General features: G+C 42.9%; 1 protein-coding gene across 5 annotated transcripts in view; it reads left to right on the plus strand.

Moving 5' to 3' along the window:
* Positions 1-12,575, plus strand: part of Ahi1 (Abelson helper integration site 1) — a 141,471-nt gene extending 128,896 nt beyond the window's left edge. For 4 of the 5 annotated variants that reach the window (XM_031380555.1, XM_031380557.1, XM_031380556.1 and 1 more), the window contains 3 exons: positions 212-270; positions 6,022-6,124; positions 11,145-12,575. In XM_031380555.1, coding sequence (XP_031236415.1) covers positions 212-270; positions 6,022-6,124; positions 11,145-11,147 — 165 coding nt within the window. In that variant the 3' untranslated portion in view covers positions 11,148-12,575. Of the gene's footprint in view, positions 1-211; positions 271-6,021; positions 6,125-11,144 lie in introns of those variants that run through there. The other variant, XR_004121562.1, reaches the window with a different exon arrangement.
* The last annotated feature ends 876 nt before the right edge of the window (positions 12,576-13,451 follow it).

Genomic DNA, 13,451 nt, shown 5'->3' on the forward strand with positions numbered 1-13,451 from the left:
CTCTGAAAGCTGACCTGAAGGGTGCACACTATATGGTACACTAGCTCCTGGTTTCTGTAGGACTGAGCATGTTACTGGGATAGACTTTTAAGCTCAAGACAAGCGTAAACATTGGTTTGTGTCATCATTGAGAGATGGTGGGGAGCCTGTGGTGCTGACCCTGTAGTCCTCTTTCCTGCTGCCTTACTGTTTGGTTTTCTCTCCTCCACAGCAGTCACTCAGTAAGGACAGACCGCTGGATCCCAGGCGGGGCTCCCAGTCTGTGGAACGGTAAGCAGTGTCTCCTTTGTATAAATAGCAGTGTTTTGTTTTGCTCTGTTTTTTTTTTTTTTAAGGATGATCTATATCCCTTTTTCATAACACAATGATCACACTACAAGTTAAATTTCATATTACTGATTTTTTTAAGACTTTAGGAATGTGTTAGAAGCCAGAGAAATAAAGTTATATAAAATATCAACATAGTAAACATCAGAAGACTTATTTTTATCTATCATTTACTTTGTTTGAGTAATGTTTTGAAATAACATTAACTGAATACAAGTGCATGTTTAGGTAAAACTAAATTATGAAGCATCTACTGTAAGGCTTTACAGAGAAAATAGCCAGTTCTCCAGATGTTCCCCATCAGAATGTATGTGCTCTATGTTAGCAGCAAAGCATAAATGCAGCATCCGTGAACAGCACAGGCATGTGCTAGCTCCTCCCATGTCCTACAAGTGTGCACACAGACCTTCCCTGCTGGGCTTCCTTCTGACATGTTATTTTAAGTCAAGATAAACTATATGCTCCCACAGTTTGAAGAGTAATTTACCCCTGCCACTTCAAAAGTTCTTATTCAGAGGATGAGAATTACCAAATCAAACCATGCAATATGCTACAAAAATATTTTACTCCACAGATGAGAGATGTGTGATTTTTAAGTAGACTTTAAAAGTCATAGAATCATAATCTGGAAGATAGCTCATAATTCTTTTCACAGCCAGATGCTGATGCTATAGAGCCACACTGTCAGTGCCTAAATGAAGACCTTAGTCTCCAGACCCTCACTACTGGCCTTGCTTGTCCTTTCTCAGCTATAGTCACTTGCCACAGTTGCCACCGGAAGATATTGTTCCTGGAATGGGGAGTCTATTAGTGATTGTCAAATGATACAGGAGAAATCAGGGCCCCTCCTTGGGGCCATCGGTCTCATTAATAAAATAATTTAAGAATGGATTTGAACAGAAGTCAAAGACAGTGTCATTAGGGTTTGAAAGGAAACCCCAGGGCAGTCACATTGCGGTTCTCAACAGCTTCAAGGAGAACAGTAGGAAAAAGGAAAGAGCCAGCGTGAGGTTCGGGCAGACACAGTAGACAAGCAGGCACAGTAGACAAGCAGCTACGGCAGACAAGCAGGCACAGTAGACAAGCAGGCACAGTAGACAAGCAGGCACAGTAGACAAGCAGGCACAGTAGACAAGCAGCCATGGTAGACAAGCAGGCACAGTAGACAAGCAGCCATGGTAGACAAGCAGGCACGGCAGACAAGCAGGCACAGTAGACAAGCAGCTACGGCAGACAAGCAGCCATGGTAGACAAGCAGGCACGGCAGACAAGCAGGCACAGTAGACAAGCAGGCACAGTAGACAAGCAGGCACAGTAGACAAGCAGGCACAGTAGACAAGCAGGCACAGTAGACAAGCAGGCACAGTAGACAAGCAGCCATGGTAGACAAGCAGGCACGGTAGACAAGCAGGCAAAGTAGACAAGCAGCTACGGCAGACAGGCAGCTGCAGTAGACAAACAGGCACGGTAGACAAGCAGCCTCGGTAGACAAGCAGGCACATGGCAGGGAGAGGCTTTACATAAGTCAAGGAAGCTCAACATGTTAGGGAAGCTACTTCAAAAATAGATTTTGAAAAGAAGAAAAGGAGAAGTTTCACTTGTCTTCACAAGTGAGGACAGTCTTACAAACCTGCATAGCTAAGGCGCAGCAGTCTGCTGTGCCGTTGCATTCTTTTTAGATACTCAGAAACTGACTGAATGCACGGGACAACATACAGCATCATCATAGGTCACAGAATCTTTCCAGTCCCTCCTGAAATATTTGGTCTGCAGCCCACCTTCCCTCCTAAGATGTCCTGTTCCTCCTAACTTTCTTCTAGCTGCTCCTTTAATTACTTAGAATACATATTACATATGAGATGTCTAATGAAGAAGGTGGTCATCATAAGAGGGGGATAGCTACCTGGCCTGGCGGGGGGCAGGCTTCCACTGTGCTTTTAGAGCTGAACATACAGGGGTGTGACTCAGATATCAAGGGCGATTGGGAGGAGACTAGTGGTGGGATTGGAGACTTGTGGTGGGCAGGGGTGGGGGTAGTCTAGTCACAAGTCACTTTAGTGAGTTGTTATTCCTGAACATTATAGGATTGGAGAGCTTGGAGCCATTGAGGATTGGAAGGTGGGACCAAGAGACACAGCTTGCTGTGTGTGCCTTATGGTTTACATGAGCCAGGACAAACATTCATCTCTATCAAGAACTTAGTTCTGTTCTTACCTGGCTGCTGTGTCTCTCTTTCCAGGGGAGAGTCAGCCTAAGGAGAAAATGATGGTGGTATTTTCTGCAGGAGCGGCTGTTCTAGGCACTCATGTGCACTGATAACGACACACAGTGTGTGCCTTTGAGTGTGCCGAGTATGCCAAAGAACCCAGACGCAATGCAGATCATTTTCTACAGATAGATCTGTCAGATATCAGCATCTCCTCATATTCTAGGCACTGGGGATGCAAACCCTTGTCTCAAAGAGCTAGCGTTTTATTTCCTCATGTGTAAAACATCTGTGTCAGACTGTGCTACACTGTGGAGAAGAATCAAGTATGGGCAGAAGCTACAGATAGCTATAATTGTTGCAGATTTTTAGGTTTGTTTTATATTACTAATGTTTTCATTTGCAACTGTCATATTCTACAGTCTAGGCTGGCCTTGAACATAGGTAATCCTCCTGTCTTACCCACCTAAGAGCTGGAGTTACAGACATGAGCCGCTACCGTGGGTCTGTTGTGGCTTAAGTTGAATCGTCAGAGATACTCTTGCAGAGGAGATTAAAGGCAAAGGGAATTGAGTGGTGAGAGAGAGACAAATTCACAGGCCTCAAGGCAGGGGTGTGCGCAAGAGCATACCTGCTCTTCTCTGCAGGCATATAGAAACTACTGGGGTTTGCGGAATAGACAAAGCTGCAGAGAGAGAATGATGAGACCAGGGCAAGTCATAAGTGTTATCATCTCAATGAGGGAAAAGGGAGTCATAAAATAGAGGTTCAACTCAAGTGTTAACAACATCAGTGTAACATCTGACACAAGAATGCACATTAGTAGGTAAGGATGAGACCAGAAAGACTTGTATATTAAAATTGTTCAAAATAGATTTGGGCATTCCTAACAAAAGTATGGTAGCAATGCAGTTAGTGAGAAAGGGTCAGAATTGGAGCTGGAGCTACCTCAGTAAGTAAGTTCTTATCTCAGAAGCAAGAGCTTGAGCCCCAAAACCCAAGGAAAAAATGCGAGTCATGGTAGCATGTGGCTAGAAATCCCAACCTTAGTGAGATGGAGAGAGAAAATGCTTGGGGCTTGCTGGCCAGTCAGTCTAGCCTAAGTGGTGAGCACCAGGTCAATGGAAGACTGTCATCTCAAAGAAGATGTTCCTGAGTATGGCACCTGTCCTATCAGGGTGACTGTGGCTGTGATGGCACCAGGATCAAAACGACTGGGGAGGAAAGGGTCTATTCAGCTTATACTTCCATATCACTGTTCACCATTGGAGGAAGTCAGGACAGGAACTCAAACAGGGCAGGAACCTGAAGGCAGGAGCTCCTGCAGAGGCCATGGAAGGGTGCTGCTTACTACCTTGCTCCCCATGGCTTGCTCAGCCTGATTCTGTATAGAATTCAGGACTGCCAACCCAGGTGTAGTGCCAACCACAATGGATGGGTCCTCCCCATCAATCACTAACAGAAAATGCCATGCTGGCCCGCCTATAGCTCCATCTTAAGGAAGCATTTTCTTAATTGAGGTTCTATACTGCCTAGTTGATATGAAACTAGCCAGCCCACTGCCCAAGGTTGTCCTCTGAGTTTCACGTGCACCTATAAGTACATACACACCAAGACCACATTAACACACAGATACACACATTCACACATATACATACATATATTTTATAGGTCTGGTTTTGTGTGTAAATATGTTTGTAACACATTTAGTAAAATAAACTAATTATACAATAAATAACATCTTATACATTTCAGATTTTAAGAAAGGTAGACTTCATGAGCAATTATCACAATTAAAGACTTTCTCCTTCTTTTTAAAAATATCTTCCTTCTATTTCTTCCTTTCTGTAACTACCATCCCTTGTCAGCCAGTAACCTCTCCTTCTAGAGTTTCGAGTTCAACAACTTGTCTATTTATTACCTGTTAATAGCTCTCTGAATTGTCTAGTTTGGAGCCACTGCAAATATCAGTATTTGTGTACAAGTCATTGTATAGACATCTGTCTTCACTTCTCTTGGGTAAACAGTTAGAACTGAGATGGCTTACATTGTTTTTCATACATTTTTTTCTGTATGATCTCACATTTATCAGCTTACCTGTATGCAAGATAATTGTGCTTCCTCACCAATACTTGATATAGTCAGACTATAATTTCAGTCATTAGAATTCAAGATGTACCTCATTGCTTAGAATGTGTATATCCTTACCCCTAAGTGTGTGGTGTGTGTGTGAGTCCATATATATTTTTATTATTTCTTTGGTGAAATAAATACCCATTTAAATAATGTTTTACCTACCCATTACCTTTTCTACATATATTCCTTTACTGTGGGAGGAGGCAGTGCTGTGTGCCATGGTATACGTGTGGAGCTTGAAGGAGTCAGTTTTCACCTTCTACCGTGTGGATTTGGGGAATCAGATGCATGTAGATTGTCATCCACTGAGCTGTCTCTACAAACCTGTCATTACTAAGCTTCAAGGGTACATCATATCTTCCAAATATGGCCTTTCTCCCTGACTTTCATATGGCTGCCTCCTCACCTTGGCTTCATATGTCCTCTGTATGCATGCATATGGAGAGTGTGTATGCATGTGCTCCCACGCAAGCAGATTCTCATATCTCTTCCTTCTAAAACACTGGTACGGTTCTCTCTGGATAAACTATATGAACTTATTTACCATCCCTAAAAGTCCCTTTGTTCAGATGCTTACATATGAGGCAGAGCTTGACCAGGAGTGTGCATGTGCAGTTTGTGCACACTCTTTATCATTCCTGCTGACAGCCTGAGTTTTACATAACTGCATCTTTTCACAGCTCTGTTCAGGATATTCTCATCTTTCACACATACTCTAGGGAAAAGACCAATTCTTAGTTCCGAGGTTTCTCTTTTCATGTTTCTGTGTTCTTTTCCCTTACATGTAACATTGTGCTACAACAAACTATGGTGTATGTCCTGCTTTTTCCATGGCACTTTCTGTTGCCTTCTGCAGTTGCTATGTGAAAAGAAAACTCACTTAGGAACCTCTTCCTTTCTCTGTCCTTAAGAAAAATCCTGTAACAGTATGTTTGCCATCTGTGTTGATAAAACTTTCTGGTTTTCCGTTATGCATCTAAATGTTTTTCAGAAACAGGCAGAATTTGTTTAGTTCCTGTCCCTTCTCAGTGGTTAGGATGGAGCAGCTATCTACCACTCCTCTGGATAATCCCACATGTAGCTCTGTCCAGTGGTTTCCTTGGACCCTCCCACCCGTCATCTTGTGTCCATCCCAACCCTTCCCTAGATCCACGCCTGATCTAATCCACTCCAGCCGCTCTAACCCTTCCCTAGATCCACGCCTGATCTAATGTCATCGTGTCCATCCCAACCCTTCCCTAGATCCACGCCTGATCTAATCCACTCCAACCCTTCCCTAGATCCACATGTGATCTAATCCACTCCAGCCACTGGCTTACTGGCTTCTCACTTATTCTCTTTCCTTCCTGTAGTTCTGAGAAGGGCAAAGATCAAAACTTCGAAGACCGAGGACATAAAGCGGATATGGAGACAAAGAAAAGTGAGCCGATGGTCCGCAAAGTCACCCTGATAGAGGTAAGAGAAAATCAGCAGAAGGTTAATGGTGAGAGAAAACAGGAGAAAGTTATTTCGTCACCAAGAAAAGATGTCAGGCATTCTGGTCAACAATGGCAGGTGCCAGAGAGTGTCTCTGGTGTAAGCACTGGCGAGGGGCACTGGGAATCCCAGCCAAGAAGCTATCAGTGGCCCACGGGAAGTGTCGGTGGACAGGCCTGGTAGTGTTGTCAGACTGTCATCAGCCTGAAGGAAGAAGACCACCAGAATAGTCCCTCTCTCCAAAATCCTGGACTGTGAACAGAGAAACAGACTGTACAGTAACTAGCAGAAAACTCAGTGTGGAGATCTTTATGCAGAGCAAATGACAAGAGGTGAGAGCCACTTAAAAGCCCATCCATGTGTGAGAGGAGACCGGGGGCCCAAGGAAACAAGCCTGATTTATGTATAAGCTGGATAGTGGACCGTGCTTACCTCCTCCGAGATAGGCCCTTGGCCACCTGGTAGTAGGTGGACAGGCATAAGAAATGGAGGGAAGTCTGTCAGACACCTTGTTTTCTCTGTAGGCAGAAATTTATTGAAACAAAATGTTTAGTGTTATAGCCCTAACTGTCCCCACATGCATACATTTGGTACTTGCTAGAAATCAGTTTCCATAACTTTTTAATTAAAAAAAACATAAGTTAATCTACTTGTATAGAAAAACATAGATGAATAATTAAATAGTCCTGGGAATGGCTTTTTTTTTTAAAGATTTATTTTTTATTTATTTTTTGTGTGTATGAGTACACTGTAGCTGTATAGATGGCCGTGAGCTATCATGTGTGTGGCTGCTATTGATCTCAGGACCTCTGCCAGCCCTACTTGCTCCGGCCCTGCTTGCTCTGGCATAATTTACTGCAGCTGTCTTCAGACGCACCAGAAGAGGGCGTCCGATCTCATTATGGGTGGTTGTGAGCCACCATGTGGTTGCTGGGATCTGAACTCAGGACCTTCTGAAGAGCAGTCAGTGCTCTTACCCGCTGAGCCATCTCGCCAGCCCCGGGAATGGCTTTTTATACAATCATGATATTAGAATTAGAAAACATTTTAGGCTCTTCTCTAGGTTTTTGATTGGTTTTTGCTGTGTCGTCGTGATGGCTTGTTTTTTAGGGGAAGTCCTGTTTCCTAGACTGGCCTCAGACTCGGGCTCAAGCAATTCTGCCTTAGCTTCTGAGAACCTAAGACTATAGATACACGCCACTATGTCCAGCTAGGAGCCATTTTGAAACAGATGTTTGGATTTATGGAATGGAAACTTTACAATCATGTATGTCAGAGATGAAAAAGTGGGGCTAGAGAGATGGCTCAGCAGCTAGAGCACCTGCTACCATTTCCCAGCAGGCACTGCAGCCTACAGATAGATGTCTGTAACTCCAATGCCAGGATCAATGCCCTCTTCTGTCCTCCTTGGGTACTACATGGTGTGCATGCATGCATGCATACTTATGTACATACATACCTACATACATGCATATATATATACATACATATATACATGCATACAGGCAAAATACTCATACCCATAAAAAAAATAATTTTTTAAAAAAAAAAGAATCTATAATCAATAAAGTTTTTAAATAATAGCTGGACTGGAAAAGAATGTTACCTAAAGGATTTGTACCTCTAGTGTATAGAAAGCTCCAAAAGATCAGAGAAAGAAATACATCACTAAGAAAACTAGCAAAGAATATCTAAGGGATATTATTAAAAGAATAAATATATTTGGCAATAAACATGAAAAATGTTTGTTAACAGTGATCAAATTCATGAGATAAAAGATAAAAAAAACAAAATTAGGTAATTTTCTCACCACAAAAATGACAGCAAGTTTCAAAATGCATGAAATATAATTTTTATGAGAATTCAAAGAAGTGGCTTAAGCTCTTAGACATATATCACTGTGTACAGTCCATTCATTCTTCATGGATGCAAGCTTGCTAGTAAGTTTGTTTTTATTTCCATAAAAGAAGGCATGTGAAGGTGTACAGTTTTCAGAATTCTTACATTGCTAGATGTGATGAAGATTGTCTGTCATCCCAGTTACTCGTGTTTGAAGCTCGAAGAGTGGTGAGAGTCCAGGGGCTCAAAGCTGTTCTGGGCCAATTAGGGAAACTCCATCTCAAAACTAAATATGTCCCTTACCAGACAGCAGGGGAATATTTGAGGACAAGGGAGGGAGTCAGTTAAAAGACTATGTCTTCAAGTAGATGTTTAAGAGGAAATTTTAATTCAGTCTTTATAAGGAAAGCATTGGTTAAATTATCTCTGGCTCAGTCTGCTGGTTCAGCTGACTTGCCTCTTGGTGGGGAGGTTGATGGTTATGCCCACCTGCACCAGGACAGTTGAGACTGTTGTTTCAGTAGGTGCTCTTCTAAAAGGAATTTATTAAATTGTGAAAGACTTAAATAATTGAGTGTCAGGTACTTGTTATTCATTGGACAAATTATTTTGTCATATGTTTTTGTCATATTGTATATGAATAATTGATAAATCTAGAAGGCAGGTATAAATAGTCAGCATGTGTGTGCCCCTGAAGAGTGTGCATGAGCAGCAGGTGTGAGTTCACTATGTGCGTGTGCCCCTGAAGAGTGTGCATGAGCAGCAGGTGTGAGTTCACTGTGCATATGCCCCTGAAGAATGTGTGTCAGCAGGTGTGAGCTCACTAAGTGTTGAGGCTGTGGTGATTATTTTTCATTTGTATCCATTTATTTCCTGATTTTTTTTCTCCTTGACGTTTTTCACACTACTTCAACATTCCCTTCAAAATAAACATAATTTCAAAAGTTCTAACACGATCTATACTTTCTCCACAAGAACCCACAGCTCAAGGTCTCCTAACACAAAGTTCCCTAGGTGGGGGATTTTTCTCCCCCATGTTGAGGGCTCTGCCTGGATAATGAGTGCTTGCAGGGCTTGCAGGGCTTGCAGGGCTTGCAGGGCTTGCAGGCAGGCCACCATTGCATGTTGGCATTTTCTGTGCCCTAGCACTTAGCGTGGGAGCTCAGCACAGAGACAACAGAGACAAACCTGTACTGGTTCAGTTCCTTCTGACGTAAAGCCTGGCCTGCCACTCAGTGTGGCTGCTTTACACAAACACAGGTTTCATATTCATTTTCATAATCTTGCTGAATAGATTTCCCTTTCTCTTCTTGTCTTCCGGCCTCTGTCCTGTGTTAGCTGCAGGCCTACTCTGTATGAGCATGCCTCAGAGGAGGCGGCCTGGGTGGACTTAAGGTTGCGTTTCTTGGGAGGATGGGTCTTCCCTGCTCTTAGCAAAGCTGGGCAGCCTCAACTTTGAGGACCCGTTCTGTCTGCCAGCAGCCAAGTGTCCCACTGCCTCCTGACTGGCAGGTGGTGCACTCTTGCCTGTCCCTGCCTCCTGAGTGCTCACAGGCAGTCTGTGTCTAGTGTCCCTGCCTCCTGAGTGCTCACAGGCAGTCTGTGTCTCTTGCACTGTTCCTTCCCCTTGACAGTCTGAATTGTTCCCTCAGAGACTATCGCTGCTGCTTCAGCTTTCTCTCAACTTCTCTCAGGGTTTCCGCTCTGGAGTTTCTCCTGGCTTCTCTGTTTACTTCTCCCAGCTCAGCCTCCATCTGCACCTGTGGAGCCATCACTGATTCCCAGCTGTGGCTTGTCACCCTTCCCTTTCTGTCTTCCTCCTTGTGCCACCACCATGTATCCTCCCCTTCTGTCTGTTGTGTTGTCCTAACCTTTCTTCTCCTCTCTGTTTTGCAGGTTCTAGGGTCTCTGTATGACTTGTACCTGCATTTATTTGAACCTCCACTCTGGTCTTTCCCTTTCTTATCCATCCCTAATTGGGCCAGAAGTGTTACATCCTCTTCTTATACACACATGATAACAGAGATGACTTTTTCTGACTCCTCCTGTTACTATAGTATTTTAGTACGTTGTATCTGTTGCATTTTACACTTTATCAGTTGCTTTCATGAGTTCCACTTGGACCAGTTTCTGTACTTTTGCACATAACAGGAGTTTATCTGTGTAATTGCATTTAACAAATTTAAAATCAGAAAACCTGAACCAACAACAGAATTTTTCCCAACCTTGGATGTAGATTTTTTTCTCATATGAAAAAAAAAAAAAACCATAAACACATACTTGAGGTAAGGCCTGTTTTGGAAAACACAAGTGTTTGCCTTCCTGGGCAGGGCAGTGAGGAATGGCTAGCCTCTGCTCTTGCCTGCCACAGTGTGTCAGCCATTGCTTTTCTCAGAGGTGGTGGATTGACCATTGTTCCAAGGCTACAGCTTATTTCTAAGGACAGTCCAGTGCTCTGGCCTCTCTGGTTAGAGGGATTCTGAGAGATTTAAGTCCTGAGAGTCAACTGTGCTTCTCGAGTAGCCAACCCCACTGTCTGTCACACACTTGCTGTCCATATGGTTTCTAAGAAAGCGGCATCAGTATGCTAGCCCTTGATTTTTAGTAATAATTTGTTGTATCCCAAGAGTCTGTCTAGATGCATGGTCAGCAGTGGCTAGCAGTGATGTTGCTAGCCACGGTGGCTCAGAAGCACAGCACACCTGGCTCACTTGGCTCATATAGTTTGAAAAGTACAATTAGCCCAGTTTGAAATTTAGACCCAGCCATGGAGTAAATGAAAGAATCTCAATAAAAGTGGTCTACCTCTTTATAATGATGAAATTGAAATGCCCTCCACAAGAATGGCATGAAGGGAAGGACTTCGCCCCTGGAAGCTGCTTCCTTCATCATCTTGCTCAGTTTGGAGCTACCACATCCACTCTTGAGAAATGTGTCTTTTTGCTCATGTTAGCTCATCAGTGCAGGGAGGAGTCAGCACAGCTGCGAATGATGCACAGAAATGTGGGCATTTCTGTACGACGGCTAACATGCTAATATTGTTATATTAAGATAGCACTTTTGTTTAGCGCGTGAGGTGTTGCTGGGTTTCTTACTTGCAGAGCTGCTCCAGTTGTAGCTGGAAGACGTCACTCATTCTCCTGTGTGCTTTTCTCCCTAGTGAAAGGCTGGAGAAGAAGGCAGGAGCAGCCTGATGAGCGCACGTGACGTGAAGTCTACGCCAGATGGAGTTCTCCTTAGATTTTGGGTGAAAAGAAGGCAGTATTTATTGACCTTATGAAAAATCTGAAGTTCTAAAAAGAAAAAAAAATCACTGTGGCCTTTGGGCTTAATTGTTATAAACCATTGTGAGTGTTATTGGATAAAGTATTGTACTTGTGATATTAGTGACTACATCAAAATTATATTGCTGCTGCTGGAAAAGCCAATAAAGAAAACCCAAAACTGCTACTCAGTAAATGTGAATAACAGTGTGCACAGTATTAGTCATTCACTAAGTTATCATCCAGTGTGGTTGTGCTGTAAGCCATCATCCCATGTACCTGTGGCCGTGAAGCTCTGCTTAGAGTGCAGAGTATCTGCTTCTGAAGTTATCTGTGTGTAAATCCAAGTAGCTTCTGGATAGTGTGTATGCAACCAGCCCCAGTGACAAAAGCATCAAAAGAGATGGCTTGCGTTTGAGAACTAAATGGTTATGTTGCCCTTGAGTGAATTATGTGTGTAACTCAACACACTAAGAATGATTTTGTCTGGACTGACAACAGTGTACCAACTTTATTTTTGTTGTTTAAACAGAGTTCATATTTAAGAATGTAAGTAATTTATGGATAGAAACTGCTTAATGTTTATTTTAGTCTGAATATTTGTTTTTAGATTATTACACAGCATTATTTATATCTTTATTTTCAGAATAATGATGCCACTGTCATATGGCCATAGGTTGCAGTTGGATATAACAGTGAAACTCCTCCATCTTGGTTTCCCCTTGACCCTTTCCTTTCTTCAACTGCATAAGTCTGTCAGTAAAGCATTTAACCCCAACATGGTCACACTGTTGTGTGGTAGAGGTCAAGGTGAAACGTGTTTACATGGTAAGTCTGTCAGTAAAGCATTTAACCCCAACAAGGTCAGATTGCTGTGTGGTAGAGGTTTAAAAAAACTTATTTATCGAAGTAAACAATTGATCTCATTGAAATAAGAAGTGAGAAACACTGTGTTTGAGCACTGAGGTGTAACCGTGTCCAGATGCACAGCGTGAAATAGCTTCTAGTACAAATCTATTTGCCTCTTATGCCTGCACATGTTGTAGAAGCTGAAAATGGTAAACATGACCCTGCTGTGGAGAACCCTTATAGAATTGTTGCTATTCCTAAAGGAGATTTCCCGTGCATACAGAGTGACACTGAAAACTGCTGAAGCCCCCAGCCCTCAACACCGAAGGCTCTGCTCCAGTGCCAGCGGCCTTGCTGTGGCTGTGTGTCCATACTCTAGATGCACTTGGGCCAGCAGCTCCGTCACTCTGAACATGCTTCTCTTCTGTCCTTTGAGTGTGCTGCTTGAGACAATTAAAAATAAAGGTGTGTTCCTACCACCTCAGCTCCTGGCTTTTTTCTTTTCTGTGTATGTGCACGTGTGTGCTGTGTGCTTATCTGCGTCCATACGTGAGTGTTTGCATGGTGTGCGTTCACCTGCCTGAGTGTGGTCCCTGTGTTGAGGTCAGCCATCTTCCTCAGTCGTTCTTCCACTTCACTCGAGGCAGGGTCCCTCTGTAAACCCAGAGCTCACTTACCAACAAGGATCCCCTATCTCTGCCTTCTGAGCCTAGAGTTACCAGGAACCAACCCCCTTTGGCCGTCCCGCATTCACACGGGTCACATGATCTAAGGTGCATGTTAGTTTTCTGATTTTTGGTTTTAAATTAATCAAAAAGAATTTCAGCAAATCAAAATTCAAATCAAAACTAATGAAAAACAAAAACATATTGGAGCTGAGCATTTGCTCAGATCTTCATGTTCATATGAAATGTTAAAAGTCTACTTTTATGTTGAACCTACTGAAGACAAGAGTAACAGTTATGTCTTTGTACCAGGAGAAGTAGACCCTTCCCTAGGCTGGCCAGTGTAAGTCTTGGGTTACACTCATGAATACTGACAAGTGTCTTTAGCATACCCTCGAGAAATAGGTCCTGACCACACTCCTGCAGGACCTAAGGCGCCACACCCACTTGGCTCATGTTCTTTAGTAACTAGTTGTTCTTTATCATTAGTATGGAATTATTGGATGCTATCACACTGTTCAGATGAACAGTTTGACACAATCTCCGTATCACCATGCCTATAGTATCAGAACTACATTGTGAAGAATAGTTGCAAAACATTAATAATAAAAGCCCAAGATATTTTTCCCATGGCTGTGTGGTAAACATGTATATATACATGCTTTCACATGTGTGGATACACTTGTGTAC

The sequence above is a fragment of the Mastomys coucha genome, unplaced genomic scaffold (assembly GCF_008632895.1).
Source record: "Mastomys coucha isolate ucsf_1 unplaced genomic scaffold, UCSF_Mcou_1 pScaffold2, whole genome shotgun sequence".
NCBI lineage: Eukaryota > Metazoa > Chordata > Mammalia > Rodentia > Muridae > Mastomys > Mastomys coucha.